Consider the following 22615-nt stretch of genomic DNA (forward strand, 5'->3'; position numbering starts at 1 on the left):
CAGGTCCTACAAAGTAGGGTCTCCCTCCCTCCCTCCTCCTCTAACCTTAATTAAGAGTCCACAGAGTTGCCATAGGAAGAGGGTCTAAGGAAGTTTAGATCGAAGAGTGAGGCTTCAGCTCAGGAATCTTGATAAGGAGGTTGAGTAAAGAGATTACGCCACAGTTGAAGAGGGTGAAGACATGACTGCTCAGCTGGTTCAGTGCGCTACGTGTTTGATGTGGCAAGTCAACGACTCTGGTGTGTCTGGCTCGTATATGTGTGGAAAGTGTGCGCACATTCAGCAATTGACCGAGCATATTGCAGCACTGACGAAAGAACTCGAAGACCTTAGGCTCATCCGAGAGAACGAGATATTTCTGGACAAGACCTTCAGTGATGTTATTACACCAATCATGCCAGAAGAGAGCAGAAGAGTGCAGACGATGAGGAAGGCAGAGAGGAGACAGGTGCAAGAGACGCCGGGAGAAGTACCTGTCAGGAACAAGTTGAAGCTTTTGGAAACAGTAGAGTCTGATGACACTACCAGTTCGCAAGGCGGCCATGTTTGTCAATCAAAAGTTGCTGCAGAAGCAGAGCGGAAGAGTCGGACATCGCATAGAGCCGTGGTAATAGGGGACTCCATCGTGAGAGGAACTGACCGGGGTTTTTGTGGCAGCAGACGGGATTTAAGGATGGTGTGTTGCTTTCTTGGTGCTAGAGTGAAAGACATTGCGGACAGAGTGCAGGACATCCTCAAGGACGAGGGTGAAGAGCCCGAGGTGGTGGTACACGTCGGCACAAATGATGTCGGGAAGAAGAGGAGGAACATACTACAGCGAGACTTCGCAGAACTAGGAAGAAGGCTAAAAAGCAGGACGTCCAAGGTGGTTATCGCCAGTTTGCTTCCAGTTCCTCGGGCTAGTGTGGCCAGAAACCGGGAGATAATGGACTTGAACGTGTGGTTGGGGAACTGGTGCAGGAAGCAAGGTTTCAAGTTCTTGGATCACTGGGGTATATTTTATGGTAACCATAAATTCTACAAGAGAGACGGCTTGCACCTTAATAGAACAGGGATCGGCATTCTGGCAGGCAGGTTTTCTGCTGCAACACCGCTACATTTAAACTAAGTAGCGGGGGGGAGGGGACAAGCTGGATGTTTAAAAAGGAAATTGAAGGGGTAGTTAGAACAAGAGAAGTCAAGAAAGACAACTGTATCAAGGAGGCAGAAAACTGGAAAAGGCATCATGCTGTAAAGTTGAGTGAAATAAGGGTTGAGGGGAAGGGTGAGAGCAGTAACAAATTAAAAATTCTATATATGAATGCACGAAGCATTAGACACAAGGTGGATGAGCTTGAGGCTCTTTTGGAAATTGGCAGATACGATATTGTGGGGATAACTGAGACGTGGCTTCATGGGGACAGGGCCTGGGAAATGAATATTCAAGGCTACACGTGCTATCGTAAGGATAGACTGACGGGCAGAGGGGGTGGGGTGGCCTTGTTGGTAAGGGAGGATATTCAGTCCCTTGCGCGGGCGGACCTAGAGTCAGGGTATGTAGAGTCAGTGTGGATAGAGCTTCGAAACACTAAGGGTAAAAAGACCCTCATGGGAGTCATCTACAGGCCCCCAAACAGTAGTCTGGATGTTGGAGGTAAGTTGAATCAGGAGCTGAAATTGGCTTGTCGCAAAGATGTTACTACAGTTGTTATGGGGGATTTTAACATGCAGGTAGACTGGGAGAATCAGGATGGTATCGGGCCTCAAGAAAGAGACTTTGTGGAGTGCCTCAGAGATGGATTTTTAGAGCAGCTGGTGCTGGAGCCGACCAGGGATAAGGCGATTCTGGATCTGGTATTGTGTAACGAACCAGAATTGGTCAGTGACCTCGAAATGAAGGAGCCATTGGGAAGTAGTGACCATAATACAATAAGCTTCAATCTGCAATTTGAGAGGGAGTGGGTACAATCTGAAGTGACAATATTTCAGTTGAATAAAGGGAAATATGGAGCTATGAGGGAGCAACTGGCCAAAGTTCAATGGTTCAATACCTTAACAGGGAAGACCGTGGAGGAACAATGGCGGATATTTCTGTGTATAATGCAGAAGATGCAGGATCAGTTCATTCCTAAAAGGAAGAAAGATCCCAGGAGGAGACATGGGCGGCCGTGGCTGACGAGGGAAGTAAAGAAACATATAAGGTTAAAAGAGAAAAAGTATAACTTAGCGAAGATAATCGGGAAAACGGAGGACTGGGAAGCTTTTAAAGAACAACTGAGGATTAGTAAGAAGGAAATACGCAGAGAAAAAATGAGGTACGAAGGTAAACTGGCCAAGAATATAAAGGAGGATAGTAAAAGCTTTTTTAGGTATGTCCAAGGCAAAAAAATGGTTAGGACAAAAATTGGGCCCTTGAAGACAGAAGCAGGGGAATATATTACTGGGAACGAAGAAATGGCAGAGGAATTAAATGGGTACTTCAGATCTGTGTTCACTGGGGAAGACACAAGCAATCTCCCTGAGGTAACAGTGGCTGAAGGACCTGAACTTAAGGGAATTTCTATTTGCCAGGATTTGGTGTTGGAGAGACTGTTAGGTCTGAAGGTTGATAAGTCTCCGGGACCTGATGGCCTGCATCCCAGGGTACTGAAGGAGGTGACTCGGGAAATCGTGGATGCGCTGGTGATTATTTTCCAGAGTTCAATAGAATCGGGGTCGGTTCCTGAGGATTGGAGGGCGGCTAATGTTGTGCCACTTTTTAAGAAGGGTGGGCGGGAGAAAGCAGGAAATTATAGACCAGTTAGTCTGACCTCAGTGGTGGAAAAGATGCTGGAGTCTATTATAAAGGATGAAATTACAGCACATCTGGATAATAGTAACAGGATAGGACAGAGTCAGCATGGATTTATGAAGGGGAAATCATGCTTGACTAATCTTCTGGAATTTTTTGAGGATGTAACTCGGAAGATGGACGAGGGAGATCCAGTGGATGTAGTGTACCTGGACTTTCAGAAAGCTTTTGATAAAGTCCTACACAAGAGGTTAGTGAGTAAAATTAGGGCGCACGGGATTGGGGGCAAAGTACTAGATTGGATAGAGAATTGGTTGGCTAATAGGAAACAAAGGGTAGTGATTAACGGCTCCATTTCGAAATTGCAGGCAGTGACCAGTGGGGTACCGCAGGGATCCGTGCTGGGACCGCAGCTTTTTACAATATATGTAAATGATATAGAAGATGGTATCAGCAATAACATTAGCAAATTTGCTGATGACACAAAGCTAGGTGGTAGGGTGAAATGTGATGAGGATGTTAGGGGATTACAGGGTGACCTGGACAAGTTAGGTGAGTGGGCAGATGCATGGCAGATGCAGTTTAATGTGGATAAATGTCTGGTTATCCACTTTGGTGGCAAGAACAGGAAGGCAGATTACAACCTCAATGGTATCAAATTAGGTAAAGGGGCTGTTCAGAGAGATCTGGGTGTTCTTGTCCACCAGTCAATGAAGGCAAGCATGCAGGTACAGCAGGTCGTGAAGAAGGCTGGCCTTCATAACAAGAGGGATTGAGTATAGAAGCAAAGAGGTGCTTCTGCAGCTGTACAGGGCCCTGGTGAGACCACACCTGGAGTACTGTGTACAGTTCTGGTCTCCAAATTTGAGGAAAGACATTCTGGCTATTGAGGGAGTGCAGCGTAGGTTCACGAGGTCAATTCCTGGAATGGCAGGATTGCCTTACACGGAAAGACTGAAGCGACTGGGCTTGTATACCCTTGAGTTTAGAAGACTGAGAGGGGATCTGATTGAAACGTATAGGATTATGAAAGGACTGGACACTCTGGCAGGAGAGAACATATTTCCGTTGATGGGGGAATGCCGAACCAGAGGACACAACTTAAAAATACGGGGTAGACCATTTAGGACAGAGATGAGGAGAAACTACTTCACCCAGAGAGTGGTGGCTGTGTGGAATGCTCTGCCCCAGAGGGCAGTGGAGGCCCAGTCTCTGGATTCATTTAAGAAAGAATTGGATAGAGCTCTTAAAGATAGTGGAGTCAAGGGGTATGGAGATAAGGCTGGAACAGGATACTGATTAGGAATGATCAGCCATGATCATATTGAATGGCGGTGCAGGCTCGAAGGGCAGAATGGCCTATTCCTGCATCTATTGTCTATTGTCTATTGACATGGGAAGTTGTTGGTAGATAGGATCAAGGAAAACCCTAAGGCCTTCTATAGGTATATCAGGAATAAAAAAAATGGCTAGAGTAAGATTAGGGCCAATGAAAAATAGTAGTGGGAAGTTGTGTGTGAAATCTGAGGTCATGAGGTAGCACTTAATGAATACTTTTTGTCAGTACTCACATTGGAAAAGGGTAATGTTAGTGAGAATATGGAAATACAGGCTACTAGATTAGATGGGATTGCGGTTGACTAAGAAGAGGTTTTAGTAATTTTGGAAGGTCTGAAAATAGATAAGACCCCTACGCCGGATGGGATCTATCCTCTGATTCTCTGAGAAGCAAAGGAGGAAGTTGCAGAACCTTTGGCTTTGATCTTCATGTCATCATTGTCAACATGAGTCGTGCCAGAAGACTGGAGGATAGCAAATGTTGCTCTCCTGTTTAAGAAGGGGAGTAAAGACAACCCTGGTAATTATAGGTCACTGAGTCTTGCTTCCATTGTGGGTGAAGTGATGGAAAGGGTTCTAAGATATATGATTTATAATCACCTAGAAAGGAATAATTTGATTAGGGATAGTCAAAATGGTTTTGTGAAGGGTAGGCCGTGCCTCACTAACCTTAGAGTTTTTTGGGAAGGTAACAAAACATGTGGATGAAGGTAAAGCGGTTGATGTAGCATATATGGATTTTCGTAAGGCGATTGATAAGGTTCCACATGGTAGGCTATTGCACAAAATACAGAGTTTCGGGATTGAAGGTGATTTAACAGTTTGGATCAGAAATTGTTTAGCTGAAAAAAGACAGAGGGTGGTGGGGGTGGCTGATGGGAGATGTTCATCTGTTTTGAGGCCACTGCTGTTTGCCATTTTTACAAATGATCTGAAGGTGGGCGTGGAGAATGGGTTAGTAAATTTGTGGGTGACACTAAGGTAGGCAGAGTTGTGGATAGTGCCGAAGGATGTTGTGAGTTACAGAGTGACATAGATAAGATGCAGAGCTGGACTAAGAGGCGGGAAATGGAGTTTAATGCAGAAAGGCGTGAGGTGATTCACTTTGAAAGTAGTAACAGGATTGCAGAGTACTGGACTAATGGTAAAATTCTTGACAGTGTAGATTAACAGAGAGACCTGTGTCCAGGTGCATAAACCCCTGAAAGCTTCCACCCATGTTGACAGGGTTGTTAAGATGGCATATGGGTTTGTTGGTGTTTATTAGTAGGGGGGTTGCGTTTCGGAGCCACGCCAATTGCGTACGGTTCTGGTTACAGCATTATAGGAAGGATGTGGAAGATTTGGAAAGGGTTCAGAGGTGATTTACTAGGATGGAAGGAAGGTGTTATGAGGAAAGACTGAGGGATCTGAGGCTGTTTTCGTTGGAGAGGTGGCGGCTGACAGGTAACTTAATTGAGAGGTGTAAGATAATCAGAGGGTTAGATAGGGTGGATAGTGAGAGCCTTTTTCTTCAGATGGTGAAGGCTAACACGAGCGTACATAGCTTTAAATTGGGGGGTGTTAGATTTAGGACCGATATCAGGGATAGTTTCTTTAGTCAGAGTAGTAGGGGCGTGGACCAGGCTGCCTGCAACAGTTGTAGCCTCGCCGACGTTAAGGGCATTTAAATGGGCAGTGGACATACATATGGATAATAATGGAAGAGTGTAGGTTAGATAGGTATCAGATTAATTTCACAGGTCGGTGCAACATTGAGGACCGAAGGGCCTGTACTGTGCAGTAATATTCAATGTTCTATGTTTAAATTGGCTTCATGGCAAAAAACAGAAGGTGTTTGTCAAAGGGTTGTTCTTCAGAGTAGAGGTCTGTGACCAGCAGTGTATCACAAGGATCAGTGGTGGGTCTACTGTCATTTGTCATTCATATACATGACTTGAATGAGAATACCGGAGGCATGGCTAGTAAATTTGGGGATGACACCAAAACTGGTGGCATAGTGGACAGCGAAGGAGGTTATCTAAGACTACAACAGTTTCTTGGTTAATCTGGGACAGTGGGCTGAGGAATGGCAGATGCAAGTTTAATTCAGATAAATACAAGGTACTAGGCAAACTAGCGTAGGACTTGTAACAGTTAACCTTGAACAGAGACACCTATAGGTGTGCATGCATTGTTCCTGGAAAGTGACATCACAGGTGGACAGGATGAAGGGTTTTGGCTTGCCCTCATCAGTCAGGGCACTGAGTACATAACTTGGGACGTCATGATACAGCTGTGCAAGAATCATAGAATCCCTACTGTTCAGATAGAGCCATTCGGCCCATTGAGTCCACATAGACTCTCCAAAGAGCAACTCATCCAATCCAATTCCCATAATTCCCATGGTTAATCCACCTACCTGCAAATCGCTGGACACGACAGACAGCTCAGCTTGGCCAATCCACATAACCTGCACATTTTTGGACCGTGGAAGGAAACTGAAGCACCCGGAGGAAACCCAAGCAGACATAAGGAGAACATGCAAAATGCACACAGACAATCGCCCAAGGTGGAATTGAACCTAGAATCCCTGGCGCTATGAGGCAGCAGTGTGAACTATTGAGCCAAAGCACTGACCCAGAGACATTGGTAAGGCCACATTCGCAGTCATGCATACAATTCTGGTCACCCTGCCAGGAAGGATGACATAAAACTGGAAAGGGTGCAAAAAGATTTACAAGGATGTTACAGACAGTAGGAAATTTGAGTTTGAGAGGGGGGCTGGGTAGACCGAGACTCTCTTCTTTAGAAAGGGGGCAGCTGAGATTGACTTTATACAAGTTTCTAAATCATTAGGGGCATAGATAAGGTGAATAGCCAGGGTAGGGGAGTCCAAAACTAGAGGTTTAAGGTAAGAGGAGAAAGATTTAAAAGGGACCTGAGGGGCAATGTTTTCCACAGAGGGTAGTGAATATATGGAATTAGCCATCGGAGGAAGTAGTGGAGACAGGTACAATTAGAACATTTAAGAGACATTTGGATAGATACATGAATAGGAAAGGTTAAGGAGGATATTGTCCAAATGCAGGCAAATGGGACTAGTTCAGGCTTGGATGAGGTGAACTGAAGAGCTCATTTCTACGCTGTATACCTCTATGTCTCTAACCGTGTGTAAATATACGTAGCTTTCAGCACACCAAACGAAATACGTTTGGAGCCTAATTGATAAACCTAAATTGCTCCAGTGTAGAGTTTAGATTATTGAGAAAATGCTGTCCAATAGTATAATCATACAAATTGCTGAATGCTGCATTCTGGGTTTTGTAAGCACGGTGGCATGCTACCTGCTGCAGACAGTCAAAACGATGCACTGTTTGATATAAAAATTGCCATTCCCCACAGGACCCTCACTTTCAGTGTAGATAAAAAAGTAAGGGAATCCTATTGCCCTAAGCAGACATCCACATTCTCATGGAGTCACTGAACAATCAGAAACAGGGATGTCAGCTGATTTATGACTCCTTTCCCTAATCCAGGATACTGATGGAAAGCATGCCATTACTGTATCCCAAGTAAGAACAGTGACCACAGAACAGATCAAGCTTCGAACTACTTTTGATATTTTTGTGCAGGTTTGATACCTTTACTTAATAAAATACTCCTCCTTGCTCAAATGTTTATTTGTTTAAGCAAAAGTAAAGTTCATGACTTCTGTGAACAGCAAGCAGTGACAGAAAGGGAAATTCTGCATGGTTACAAATTTTTTCTCAAATGCAAATCAAGATCTAAAGCTGGTAGATGATTTGTGCCAGACCTCATACAAATTGGTTGTTGAGTTGCAATGTACCTGTAGGATTGTAGTGTCAGTGAGGAGCTGTATCTCCAACAGCTCTGCCAAGTTAGAGACGATGTCACACACTCTGTTGTATAACATGACGATGACTCTTTGTTTATGGCTGGAGTACTTTGCTCGCTTGGCTTTTGAACTGCCACCCCCTGGAAGGAAAAGAAAATTATCCATTGACCATCAGTACTGCATTTAACAGATGTTGGTTGACAGCAAACCAAGCCACAGTAACAAAGTTGAGTGTCATCATTAATCAGAGGATATCTATATGGATTGTCAGAATTATCCATTTATTTAGAGTCATAGAGATATACAGCATGGAAACAGATCGTTTGGTCCAACTTGTCCATACGAACAGATATCCCAATCTAATTTTATGTCATTTGCCAGCACTTGGCCCATATCCCTCTAAACCCTTCCTTTTCATATATCCATCCAGATGCCTTTCAAATGTTGCAATTGTACCAGCCTCCACGACTTCCTGTGGCAGCTCATTCCACACATGCGCCACCCTCTGGTGTGAAAAAGTTGCCCCTTAGATCCCTTTTAAATCTTTCCCCTCTCACCTTAAACCTATGCCCTCCAGTTCTAGATTGCCCCACCACAGGGAAAAATACTTTGTCTATTTATTCTTTCCATTAGGGTGACACGGTGGCTCAGTGGTTAGCACTGGTGCCTCACAGTGCCAGGGACCAGGATTCAATTCTGGCCTTAGACGGCTATCTGTGTGAAGTCTGCATTGGTTTCCTCCAGGTGCTCCGGTCTCCTCCCACAGTTCAAAGAGTGCAGGTTAGGTGAATTGGTTAAGTCAAATTGCTCCTACTGTCAGGTGCATTAGTCAGGGGTAAATGTAGGAAAATTATTGTGGTTCTGTTCGCCGAGTTGGAAATTTGTCTTGCAAACGGTTTCGTCCCCTGTCTAGGTGACACCCTCAGTGCTTGGGAGCCTCCTGTGAAGCGCTTCTGTGCTGTTTCCTCCGGCAATTATAGTGGTTTGTCTCTGCCGCTTCCGGTTGTCAGTTCCAGCTGTCCACTGCAGTGGCTGGTGTATTGGGTCCAGGTCGATGTGTTTGTTGATGGAGTCTGTGGATGAGTGCCATGCCTCTAGGAATTCCCTGGCTGTTCTCTGTTTGGCATGTCCTATAATGGTAGTGTTGTCCCAGTCGTACTCATGTTGCTTGTCATCCGCGTGTGGGGCTGCTAAGGATAGCTGGCCGTGTCGTTTTGTGGCTAGTTGGAGCTCATGGATACAGATCGTTAGCTGTCTATGAACAGTTGGTATCCATGAACACCAACTAGCCACGAAACGACACGACCAGCTATCCTTAGTAGCCACACACGCAGATGACAAGCAACATGAATTCGACTGGGACAACACTACTATTATAGGGCAAGCCAAACAGAGAACAGTCAGGGAGTTCTTAGAGGCATGGCACTCATCCACAGATTCAATCAATAAGCACATCGACCTGGACCCAATATACCGACCACTGCAGCGGACAGGGGGAACTGACAACCGGAAGCAGCAGACACAAATCACTATAAATGCCGGAGAAAACATCATAGAAGCGCTTCACAGGAGGCTCCCAAGCACTGAGGATGTCACCTAGACAGGGGATGAAACGTCAGCAACACAAATTCCCAGCTCGGCGAACAGAACCACAACAATGAGCACCCGAGCTACAAATCTTCTCACAAACTTTGTAGGAAAATTAGTCTGTGTGGGTTTCTCCTCGGAGTTGTATGGACTTGCTGGGCCGAAGGGTCTGTTTCCACACCATAGGGAATCTAATCATGCCCCTCATGATTTTACAAACCTCTAAAAGGTCACCCCTGACACTCCAGGAAAAACAGCTCCAACCTATTTAGCTTCTTCCATAGCTCAAACCCTCCAACCCTGGCAACATCCTTGCAAATCTTTTCTGAACCCTGTCAAGTTTCACAACATCCATCCAATAGGAAGGAGACCAGAAATGCATGCAATATTCCAAAAATGGCTGAACCAATGTCCTGTACAGCTTCAATATGACCTCTGACTATACTCAACACTCTGACTAATAAAGGAAAGCATACCAAATGCCTTCTTCACTATCCTATCTACCTGAGACTCCACTTTCAAAGAGCTATAAACCTGCACTCCAAGGTCTATTTGTTCAGCAACACTCACTGGGACCTTATGAATACTCAGTCTATCCAAACTAGACTTAATTATGCTGTTCTGAATATACACAACAGTCTCAATAAGCAAACCCCTTAAACAAAATAAAAATGAAACAAAGGCTTACAGGTCAAAGTTAGAAGAGTGGAAGGAGAGAGTATCTAGCAGCCTGTTTCCACACAACCCACTGCTAAAGGGACTAACAACCAAAACTTCAGTTTCTAGGACTGACCACTCTCCTGTCATTATACCGGTCACTTCTAAAACATAAACTTTGACCTAAAGTTACATCTGTGTATATATAAACAAAACGGCCTTTCATCTCTACACCAAACCAGTCAATTCGGAACCTGAGTGGTTTACAACCCCTCTGAACAAAAACCAAGGATCCAGTATCCTTGAAAAAAGGGACAGTTTTTAGAAAAAAGACCAGCTTTGTGACAGGGCACAAAAATAGGAATGCAAGTGATAGAGGAAGATCACATACAAAAATGAAGTTTCCATCTCAATATGCCAATAAAAACATAAACCATAAGAACTAGGAGCAGGCCGTCTGGCCCTTCGAGCCTGCTCTGCCACTCAATAAGATCATGGCTAATCTTTTTGTGGTCTCAGCACCACTTACCCATGTTTTCATCATATCCCTTAATTCTTTTATTTTTCAAAAAAGTATCTACCTTAGCTTTAAAAACAATTACTGAAGTAGCTTCAACTACTTCCCTGGGCAAGGAATTCCATCGATTAACAACCCTCTGGGTGAAGAAGTTCCTTCTCAGTTCAATTCTAAACTTGCTTCCTCTTGTCCTAGTCTCACCCACCAGTGGAAACAGCCTATCTATTTCTATTTTATCGATTCCCTACATAATTTTGTACGCTTCTATAAGATGTTCCCTCAATCTTCTGAATTCTAATCGGCAATAGTCAATAGATTTCAATAAAGCTATTTAATTTGAAAATTTACTCAAAAAGGTTTTGTTTCCAATATTCAAGAGAAAATAATATTGCAAATGATATTTTAAAAAAAAGTCACCCAGGTCTAACAATAATATAGGAAGCTATTGAAGCACTTGCTCTCAGATTCAATTATTTTCTGGAAAATTCAATTTTAAGACCGCTCAGGAAGTTTAATCTAATAAAAAAGGGCGGCACAGTGGCTCACTTGTTAGCACAGCTGCCTCACAGCACCAGGGTCCCAGGTTCGATTCCAGCCTCGGGCGACTGTCTGTGTGGAGTTTGCACATTCTCCCAGTGTCTGCGTGGGTTTCCTCCCACAATTCAAAAGATGTGCCTGTCAGGTGAATTAGCCATGCTAAATTGCCCATAGTGTTAGGTGCATTAGTTAGAGGGAAATGGGTCTGGGTGGGTTATTCTTCAGAGGGTCGGTGTGGACTGGTTGAGCTGAAGAGCCTGTTTCCACACTGTAGGGAATCTAATCCAATCTAAAATGTAAATGCTCGTGGTCTACGTTATATTTGTAATATGCCAATGAATGTACTGCAATCTGAACTGTACCCAAAGTAGACCACTGTGGCCACTCTGACTCGGACAACAGGATTTTCTTATCGATCCCTGGATCTATTCAGGTTGTGACACAGCATTCTCACTGCCTGAACTTCTACTAATTTGAGGTAAGAGCCACAATCTGCACCTGATCACTTAGTATAACTCCATGAGGTGCAGTGATCAAATTTACATTAATATCCTTACAGCAATTGTCCATCTGATACAGAGAAAAAAGTGTGATACATGCACTACACTATTCAGTAATTCCACATTTTCATAACGTGGGTCATTCAACCATTACCTCATGAAAAACAAATTGACAAACGTGAGCCTCAGTGGATGCCAGCAAATCTTTACAAATTACATTTTCTCACATTGCATCAGTAATGAAGAACAACAATTCCCACTGTGCATTATGGTGTTTTTCCCCAATCTTCAGGGATCATTTCAGAGAGTGCATTCACTTACTTGAGTGAAAGCGATTCTCCTCATGGTGTTTAGACATCACTGTGAGAGACAAGCACATAAAAGTTATAGTGACATGACTTATATTAAGACAGAAGTGGATTTTAGCACATGATGAAAGAATGTCAGTAAGGATATTTGCTGAGGTACAGGGGTTTATCATAGTATTGCAGATCACCTGTACACTCTAAACCACAATTCCCAATAAAATTTCTCATTAATCTGACCAACATACATTCAGTCTGTGTCCCCTACCTCTTCCTCATTATCAGCAATGTTGCAAAAAGAACTTTGATCAAGATTTTCATACTGACACACAGAATAATCAAAAGGTCATGAAACAAATCACAAAGAGGACAACTGAAGTATTTAAGCAGTGTTAGCACTGTACCATCAAACCAAAAGATCATTTGTTCAAGATCCAATATAGAAATCAGATCCTATAATGTAGACTGACATCCAGTGATGAAAGAGTACCGCACTGTTGGAAGTGCCATCTTTCCACATTACAACAATGAATAAAAACACTGTAAAAGTACTTAAGAGTCTGCAAAGCATTTTGCAAGTCTTCAAGTAGTGAAAGGTGCTGTAAAATATAATTTTTTCTTCCTATAAAGTTGAAAATCTCACTCATTGACCTCAGTGTTGCCTTAAGGAGCAGCACTCCAAAAGCTAGTGCTTCCAAATAAACCTGTTGGGACTATAACCTGGGGTTGTGCGATTTTTAACTTGTTACATTTGAAGTTTAAGGAGAAGTGTGAACTTCTGGTTTGCTTCAGCTTAAAACCAGAGCCATTTCTCACCACACATTGAGGCTTAGCATAAATTCTGTGTGGATTGGTTTTCAAAATTGGCAACTCATTACTAAGGAAAAGAAGGTCAAGTTGCTAGTCTAATATATTCAATGGGACAGCTGCGGAGAATTTATAGCACCTCTAATTGCTACTTAAGTGGAGACATTAAAGATGGCCACTGACCTGAGCCATGTGGATCGATTCTGTAAACGGGGTCATACTGTGGGTACAGTGTGTTTTGTAGGTGGAATTTGGTGAACTGGATCACCCTCTCAATAACATCATCAATATACACCCCTTTAGACATATTCGGAGATGTCATAACGTTCAACGCAGTCAAGCAAGCATCGGCTGATTTTGTCACTCGTTCTAAGATCAATTCTCTCCATAGCTTCTCCTCATCTTCTGTTTCATTGTCCTGCAAAACAACAAGTATTTCAATGTTAATTCTTCTTCCGACTGCCCCAGATTTCTTTGTAATAGTAATTTATAATTAATGTTCTATGATAGATCATTGCAGCTCTTGCAACATCTCATTTGGAATGAGACTGGGTACAAGCTCAAAGCCATAGTAATGCAATAATCAAAATTCAACAAACCTCTTTCTTCTTTACTGCACCAAAGCACAGACTATCATTCCAAAAGCGTCCTGTTATTGCGCAAAACTGGATAATGCTGACACATTATTCAAACAGTAGGATATTAAGCAGCACTAATCCACTATCTACACACAACTATTTTACCAGCAATACAACAAAATCTTAAAGAACAAGCAACTTAAAAGGTTGAATACACCCAACCAGTTTAATGTAAAAATAACAAACTAGGAACTACATTGCCAAAACATGAATCCCAGAGGTCTAAAGCACAGAAAAAGGCCCTGGGCTTCCCAAGTCTGTATGTGACAAAAACAGCCATTTTCCAGCATTTGGTCCTTAGCATTGCAAGTGCATCTAAATAACTAAATATTGAGGTTTTCTGTCTCTACCACCTTTACAGGCAGTGAATTTTAGATTCGCACCCACCCTCTGAATGAAAAACAAATTCCTCACATTACCTCTAAACCTCCTGCCCCTTGGTCACTGATCCATCCTCCAAGGGAAAAAGTTCCTTCCTGTGTACCCTGTCTCCACATGACTTCATACATCTCAAACAGGTCCCTATTTGGCCTCTGCATCCTGTCTAGTGCAATTACACCCCGCCTGTGTGGATACCCAAACTGCACACAATACAATAATTCCACTCTAACCTCCTTGTGATTAAATTCTATGTTTCAAGGGGCGGCACGGTGGCTGAATGGTTAGCACTGTTGCTCAAAGCGCGGGGACCCAGGTTTGATTGGATCTTGGGTAACTGTTTGTGTGGAGTTTGCACTTGCCCCCAGTGTCTGCAAGGGCTTCCTCTCACAGTCTCAAGATGTGCAGGCTAAGTGACTGGCCATGTTAAATTGCCCATAGTGTTCAGGTTCAGTGGACTACACATGGAAAATGCAGGGTTACAGATCTAGTGTAGGGGTTGGGTTTGGGTGGGATGCTCTTCAGAGACTCAACAGGCTGAATGGCCTGCTTCTAAATTATAGGTTTCTATGATTCTAATAAAGGTATTATACATATGCCTTCTTAAGCATTTTATCTGTCATTCCCATTACCTTAGGGACTAATGTACATGTACACTAAGGTCCCTCTGATCCAGTTGGTCAGATATGACCTCCCCCTAACAAAACTATTCTTAAGATTCTTGGTTAAACTCTGCCTCTCTAAGTACAGATTAATTCTCTCCCTCAGAATTGCTTCGAAATGTTTCCTCACCAATGAGGTCAGAATGACTGGCCCGTAGTTTCCTAAATTTATCATTTGCTACCTTCTTGAATAATGGTACCAAACTGGCTGCCCTCCAGTCCACCACCTCTCCTGTAGTTAGAGAGAAATTAAAAACTATTACAAGTGCCCCTGCTATTACCTCCCTTGCCTCTTTCAACAGATTGTGATACATCTCACCCAGCCCTGGATATATGGACACTTTTAAGCCTGTCAGAGACACAGAGGACGTTCTAAGTAGTAAGTTAACTTAAAGCATATCAAAGTTGTTCTACGTGATTTTTTAAACACACATGCATCGTCCTTCTCACTTGTGTACACCAACATACAAAGTATTAATTTGGAACCCTACTACATACTCCAGCTCCAACACAAATTACCACTGTGGTCTTTGATGGACCCTAATTTCCTAGTTGTCCTTTTACAGGTTAAAAAAACTTCAAATTTCCTTTATTTTACCAGCCATTATCCTTTCAAGCCCCCTTTCTGCTCTAATTTCTGTTTTAAGTTCCCAAATGGGATACCTAATAAAAGAACTGATCAAACTCTGCAGCACTCTGGTCAAACTAATGTTAAGCACTGTAACAAATAAATTCATGGCATGTATTCGGAACAGTTTCGTTCACCAGCATGTTTGACAATCAACCAGAGATCAGATTGCATTAGTTCTGATAATAAATCAGAATGAATGATCTCATGGTAAAGGTACTCCTAGTCAGTGGTGATCTGAATGTGACTGAATTTTACAATCAATTTGAGGGGGGAGAAAAACTAGGTCACAAATACCAGCATATTAAACTTTAATAAGGCCAATTTAAGACAGCGTGGAAGTTGGCTGGACTGAACTGGGAAACCCAGTGTAATGATTGATTAGTAAAGACAAAAATGAAAAACAGTCGTGCAAAGATAATTAGTAACCCAACATCCCAGTTTTTACCTCTTTTATCCCAGGTTAATGACCTGGGGGGAAAAAAGGACTGCTATCCCACCTTGGCAGATTGAGTAATTTGAAATCAACAACATTCCAGAATTACAAAATAGCCTAAACGTGACCTCTTAACTGTTGATTGCTGTTAAAAACCCAGTTAGTTTACAAATGTCCTTTAGGGAAGAAATCTGCCAACCATGGTTAGGCCCACACATGACTCGAGACCCACAGCAAAGAAGCTGAAGTTGGGGGTGTATGGAGGTTGACAAAGGTGCACAAGATTACGAAGATCGATAGAAAGCAGCTGTTCCTCTTTATTTGAATGTCAATTACAAGAGGGATTAATTTTAAGGCAGGCAGTTTAGATGGGGATTTGATGGAGATTCCTACTACCTTTTCTCACCCAGGTAGTGGAAATTTGGAATGGACTGCCTGGGAGGATAGTTCAGGCAGGTGACCTCACAACCTTTAAAAGGGTACTTGGATGTACACATCAAAATGTCATTACATTCAAGGCAATGGGCTAAATGCCGGAAAGTGGCACTTGTGTAGATTTGGCATAACTTTGTCAGTACAGACTCAATGGGCTAAATGGTCTCTTCTATACTTTGAAGTGGTTTACTCCTAGCTGTCCTCTTGGCAGTTTAAGAGTGGACAATAAATGCAGTCTTAGTCAGCATGAAGATGACACTGAACTTAGAAATAAGTAGTAACTGTCAGAAGAACCATGCGAAACTCCAAAAGGATATTAACAAGTTAACAGAATGGGCTAATAAGTGGTGAATGACATACAATGCAGAGAAATGTTGGATGAAACAAAGAACATCATAAAGACAATATAAAATAAAGGATAGAATCCTAAAAGGGCTGCAGGAGCAGAGATACCAGAGCATTTATTTGCACAGATCATTGATTGTGGTAGGACCAGTGGAGAAGGTTAATTAATAAAGCATTGCATTCTTGGTTTTATTAATAGGGGTATAGAGTACAAGAGCAAGAAGGTAATGTTGAATTTGTAGAAGACACTTGTCAGACCTCAGCTGGAGCATTGCGTACAGTTGTGGATGCCACATTTAGGAAAGAAATGAATGCATTGGAAAGAATGCAGCAGTGATTTTCAAGATTGATTCCAGGAATGAGAAACTTTTGTTATGAGTATAAGAAGTTGGGACTGTTTGCATTGGAGAGAAGGTGGTTGACTGAAATTTGAAATGTCTTCAAAATCATGAGTGGGCTGAATAGAGTAAATAGGGAGAAACTGTTCCTGCTCAAAAGGATCAAGAACAAGAGGACATAGGTCTTAAAGCCATTTGCAAAAGAAGGGTGACAAGAAAAATCTTTCTCACAAGACGGGTAATTAGTGTGCTAAATGCACTGCCTGGAAATGTGGAGGAGGCAAGTTCAGTTAAGGCATTCAAGAGGGCATTGAATGATTCTGTGGATGAACGTAGCGTGCAGGGATATGAGTAACAGACAGGAGTTTAGCAGTAGTAACAGAACCAGTGCAGACACAATCAGCCAAATGCACTCCTTGATGGAGAAGTACAGAAAATGCAGAGCAGAACATAAGCAATTAGGACAGCTAAGAGGGATATGAAAAAAAACACTGGTGGGCAAGATTAGGAACAATCCCAAAAATATACTTCAAGTACATCAAGGGAAGAGAATAACCAGGGATCGAGGAGAGCCCATTAGGGACAAAGGGGAGAACTGTGTGCATAGAGCCAGGTGTCACTAATACAGTATTAAATGAGAAATTAACTGGTCTGTACTTATGACAAGAATGCAGGCTCAGAATTCAGGAACATAGACAGATTCTTGAGCAGATGATATAGGAAGTCAGGTTGTACTGAAAGTTCATAAGTCAACAAATCCTCAAGTCTGGATGAGTGTGGAAGCAAAGGGAGGAAATCTCAGGAGTCCTGACCCAAATTTTTAACTCCTCTTTAGCTAAAGACAAGGTGCCAGAATACTAGAGGACAGTTATTATGGTAAGATTTTAGTATTCGTCGTTCAGGATGAGATTATGGAGTACATGGAAGTGCATGATGAAATAGGCCAAGTCTGCATAGCTTCATCAAGGACGGGTCATGCCTGATAAATCTGAATTCCTTTGAGGAGTTAAAAATTAGGAGAGCAAGTGGATCTAATCTATTTGCATTCCAGAAGACCTTTGACAAGTTGCCATACAGAAGGCTGCTAAAGAGGACAGTCCCTGGGGTTAGGGGCAAGGTACTGGCTTGGATAGAGGATTGGCTGACTGACAAAAGACAGACAGCAGGATAAAGGAGCCCTTTTCAGGATGGCAGCCAGTGACAAATGAAGCTCCACAGGGGTCAGTGTTAGGACCATAACTATTCACTTTACACATTAATGATCTGGATGGAGGAACCATGAACATTGTTAATAAGCTTGAAGAAGACACAAAGGTAGGTGCAGGGACAGATAGTACTGAGTAAGCAGAGAGGCTGCAGAAGAAATTGGACACAGAGGCAAAAGAAGTGGCAGATAGAATGCAATGTGCGAAAATGAGAGATTGTGCACTACGGTAGGAAGAATGGTTGCACAGACTAATTTCTAAATGGAGAAAAGCTTTGGAAGTATAAATCAGAAGGATTCGGAATTCTACTTCGGGATCTCTTAAGGTTAACATTCAGGTTCAGTTGGCAGTTAGGAAGGCAAATGCAATGTTAGCATTCATTTTGAGAAGGCTAGAATACAAGAGCAGAGATGCACTGCAGAGGCTGTAATAAGTCTCTGATCACACCTTATTTGGAATATGGAGAACAAGTTTGAGTCCTTATCTAAGGATGGATGTGCTGGCATTGTAGGGGACCAGCGGAGGTATACAAGAATGATCAAAGGCTGAAATTATGAGGAATGTTGAGGATTCTGATTCTATATAGGGGAGTTCAGTAGGATGAGGGGGAATCTCACTGAAACTTACAGAATACCAAAAGACCTGGATATAATAGATATAGATAAGGAGGAGGGACTCTGACTCAAGGGCACAGTGCCAGGATGAAGTCACAACAGTTTAGAAAAGACAAGAGGAGGAATTTCTTCAGTCAGAGGGTGATAAATTTGTGGAACTCATGGCCTCCACAGATTTCATTGAGTGTATTTAAGGTAGAGATGGATAGGTTCTTGATTAGTAAGAGCATCAAAAGGTTATAGGGAGAAGGCAGGAGAATGTGGCTGAGAAACACATCAACCAGATTGAATGTTAGAGCAGACTTGATGGATCAAATGGCCTAATTCTGCTCCTTGGTCAATTCTGCTCCTATATCTTTAGTTCCACTTTTCAAGAAGGGTGGTAGAGATAATCTAGCAATTTATAGACCAGTGAGTCATATCACTGATAGAGTCTATTGGAGAAAATTCTGAAGGAGGAAAGTAATCTTCATTTAGAGAGGCAAGGTTGGAACAGGGTAGTCAGCATGACCGTACCAGAAGGATAGATATCTAATGAATTTTGAGATGAGCTAACCGAGTTATGATCAGTCTGGTAAACCTTCACTCTAGCAAGTGCATCCTTCCACAGATAAAAGAGACCAAATATCCCAGTTATGGTCTCACCGGAAACCTCTATAATTACAGTAACACATACCTACTCAAATCCTCTCAGTATGAAGGCCAACATATCGTTTGGCTTCTTTATTGCTTACTGCATATGCATACTTATCTTTAGTGACTGGTGTACAAAGACACCCAGGTCTCATTGCACATTCCCCTCTCAAGTTATGACCGTTCAGATTAGAATCTGCATTCCTGTTTTTGGCCCCAAAGTGGAAACCCTCACATTTTCCACATTATACTGCATCTGCCAAGCACCTGCCCACTCATTCAGCCAGTCCAAATCTCACAAACTCATATGCATCCTCATAATAGCTCACTCTTCCACCCAGCTTAAGCTTAGAGATATTACATTTAATTCCTTCACCTGAATCATGAACATATTGTGAACAGCCTATATGCAACCTTAAACATTTGAACCACCTGCCCTGCCACCTTCAGCAATCTGTGAATATGCACACCAAGATCCTTCTGATCACCAGTACTTTCCAGGGTCTTAACATTCAACTTTTATTCTATGTCAGGCTGTGATGTACTCCTTCTCTGGCAGCATATTTCCTGAGGTAAGGAGGTAAAAACTGAATACAGTGTGCAGTCCAACCAAGTTCCTATACAATTAAAGCAGGATTGCACTACTCCTGAACTCAAATTGTTTTGTGAAAATGGCTAACTTTCCATTAGCCTTCCTAACGGTTTGCAGAACCAGCAGGTTAGCCTTCAGTGAGTTATTGTCAAAGACAGAATGCCAGAAGACTGGCAGATAGCTAATGTGGATCTACTTTACAAGAAGTGTGGTATAGATTGAGCAGGGAACTGTAGACCAGTGAGTCTGACACCAGTGGTAGGGAAATTATTGGAGAAAATACTGCAGGGTAAAAGTAATATCCATTTAGGAGACAAGGTTTGTGGAGGGATAGTCATTAGGAAAGCAAGGGGAATAGAATATAGTAATCCTGCTGCAACTGTAGGGAACTCGTGGCATGACAGAAGTAGAATTTTGTACAATTTTCGTAGAGGACAGTTTGACAGGATAAATGCTGAAAGGTTGTTTCCTCTGTGGGGAAATTTAAAAACTAGGAAGCACAGTTTAAAAAATAAAGAATTTCCTAAATCAAACAAAAAGACATTTCTTCTCTTCAGGGACTATTAGTCTTTGCATTTCCAACAAATGCAGTGTGGAGGCTGGGTCATTGAATCTACATTAAATGCCAAGTAATACAGATTTTTAATTGCCAACGTTGGGGGTAAGCAAAGAAAGACAGGTAACAGCAATATTAATGCCACAATCTGAACAGCTGTGATTTTCTTGAATGGCAGAGCAGGCTTGATGGGTATCTGTAGAATTCACTGGCAGAGAGCCGTGGAGGCCAAGCCATTGAGTGGATTTAAGACAGACCGACAGATTCTTGATTAGTAAAGGGATTGGGGGAAGGCAGGAATATGGAGTTGAGAAACATATCAACCTTGATAAAATGGTAGGACAGACACAATAGACCTAGGGTTTAATTCTGTTCCTCCATCTTATGGTTTTAGGTTCCAAAAGGTGTATTCCTTCTCTTTTTATAATCTCTTATCTTAAAATTTGAAATAGAAACAGTAAATGCTTAAAAACTCAATTAAGCCAGCGTCTGTACAAAGCCAAACAGAACAAACTTTTAAGGTCCATGACCTTTCAACCTATATTAGCTATTGTTCTTGCTCCACAAATGCTCCCTGGTATCTGAATAATTCAAAGCTTTAAGCTTTATTTCAGATTTACAACATTTGTAACATCCGTTTTGTACACTTGTACTGAGCCTTTAATAAGCAACCTCAATAAATTATAAAGCCGCAGTTTTTTTAATGGCACAATGAAGGCAAAGAAACTGGTGCCTGCAGAATTATACATATACAGTAGAGGGAGCCCTTCCCCTAAAATTCATCAAGGGGAACAGGAGTAAAGATTTCTTCCTGCAGTCGTATAGTACCTTGGTGAGAAATTTCAGAACACCAGGTTATAGATAATTTGGAAGTATTTGTTTCACAGCACTGTTCCTTCATCAGCTAACTAGTGGGGCAGGATCATGACAGAATTTACAGCAAGAGATCACCGTCATGCAGTTAAAACTACATATTGCACAAACCAAGGTTGCTGTTAAGTCTTTCATCTTTTGGAATGGGTTGCAGGTTTCCGTTCATTAATATGTAAATCCCAGAACTTCTTATAAGTCACATTCTTAAGATAACTTAAGGTCGTATGAAAAAAGTGACATTGCAGTTCAGACAATGTATTAAAGGTGCGAGGTTAGAGTTGGTCTGTATACCAACCTTGATTCAGACTTGTTCTATTTGCAGAGTAGCAATTTATAAAATCTTACATGGATTGACTGTCTACAGTTTGTGTGCATTCTGAGCGAAAATACAACGCATCTACAAATACAATCCTGCAAAAGCAAATTCATCCCATAGACATACATGTGTGCGTGTGTGTGTCTATGTGTGAGCACACACATACAAGTGGAGGGAGAGGGGGACGGGGAGAGAGGGCAAAGGCGGGGGGGGGGGGGGGGGGGGGAAAAAGAAGGGAGAGAGGGAGGAAGAGAGCGCGCACATGAATGCACGCGCGTGTGCTTGCATGCGTGAGTGATGGAGCTTAAGCCTAACAGAGGGTATGTGGTGGGTGTGAGTACACTCACACTCACAGGCACACAAACACCCTCTCTCAGGCTTACACTCCATCACATTCATGCAAATGATCTACCAAGCATACACACAAGCAAACACACCATGTGCACTCTCTCACACACGCACACATAGACACACGTACGTGTGTATGGGGTGAACTTGCATTTGGAGATACATTCTATTTTTGCCCAAAAAGCAAACAACCTGCAGGCAGTCATAAAACATAACAGTACAGGCCCTTCGGCCCTCTAGGTTTTATTTTTATTAGATTCCCTACAGTGTGGAAACAGGCCCTTCGGCCCAACCAGTCCACACCGACCCTCCGAAGAGTAACCCACCCAGACCCATTTCCCTCTGACTAATGCACTTAACACCATGGGCAATTTAGCATGGCCAATTCACCTGACCGGCACATCTTTGGACTGTGGGAGGAAACCCACCCAGAAACAGGGAGAATGTGTAAATCCCACACAGACAGTCACCCAAGGCTGAAATCAAACCTGGGATTCTGGTGCTCTGAGGCAGCAGTGCTAACTACTGAACCACCGTGCTGCCAAGTTGCACCGATCGGTGGAATCAATTCATCCTATACTATTCCATTTTTAACCATACGTTTATCCAATGACCATTTAAATGCCCTTAAAAATTGGCGACTCTACTACTGTTGCAGGCATGCCACTCCATGCCCCTACTAATCACCGAGTAAAGAAACTACCTCTGACACCTGTCCTATATCTGTCACCCGTCGATTTAAAGCTATGTTCCCCTCGTACT

General features: G+C 42.5%; 1 protein-coding gene across 6 annotated transcripts in view; it reads right to left on the reverse strand.

Moving 5' to 3' along the window:
• Positions 1–22615, reverse strand: part of LOC140493806 (nipped-B-like protein) — a 523989-nt gene that overhangs the window by 238134 nt on the left and 263240 nt on the right. For 4 of the 6 annotated variants that reach the window (XM_072592718.1, XM_072592699.1, XM_072592737.1 and 1 more), the window contains 3 exons: positions 13040–13274; positions 12066–12104; positions 7938–8086 (listed from right to left, as the gene is read on the reverse strand). In XM_072592718.1, the coding sequence (XP_072448819.1) occupies positions 7938–8086; positions 12066–12104; positions 13040–13274 (423 nt within the window). The remainder of the gene's footprint in view (positions 1–7937; positions 8087–12065; positions 12105–13039; positions 13275–22615) is intronic. The other 2 variants (XM_072592747.1, XM_072592708.1) reach the window with 1 other exon arrangement.

Source organism: Chiloscyllium punctatum, chromosome 2 (genome assembly GCF_047496795.1).
Source record: "Chiloscyllium punctatum isolate Juve2018m chromosome 2, sChiPun1.3, whole genome shotgun sequence".
Classification (NCBI taxonomy): Eukaryota; Metazoa; Chordata; class Chondrichthyes; order Orectolobiformes; family Hemiscylliidae; genus Chiloscyllium; species Chiloscyllium punctatum.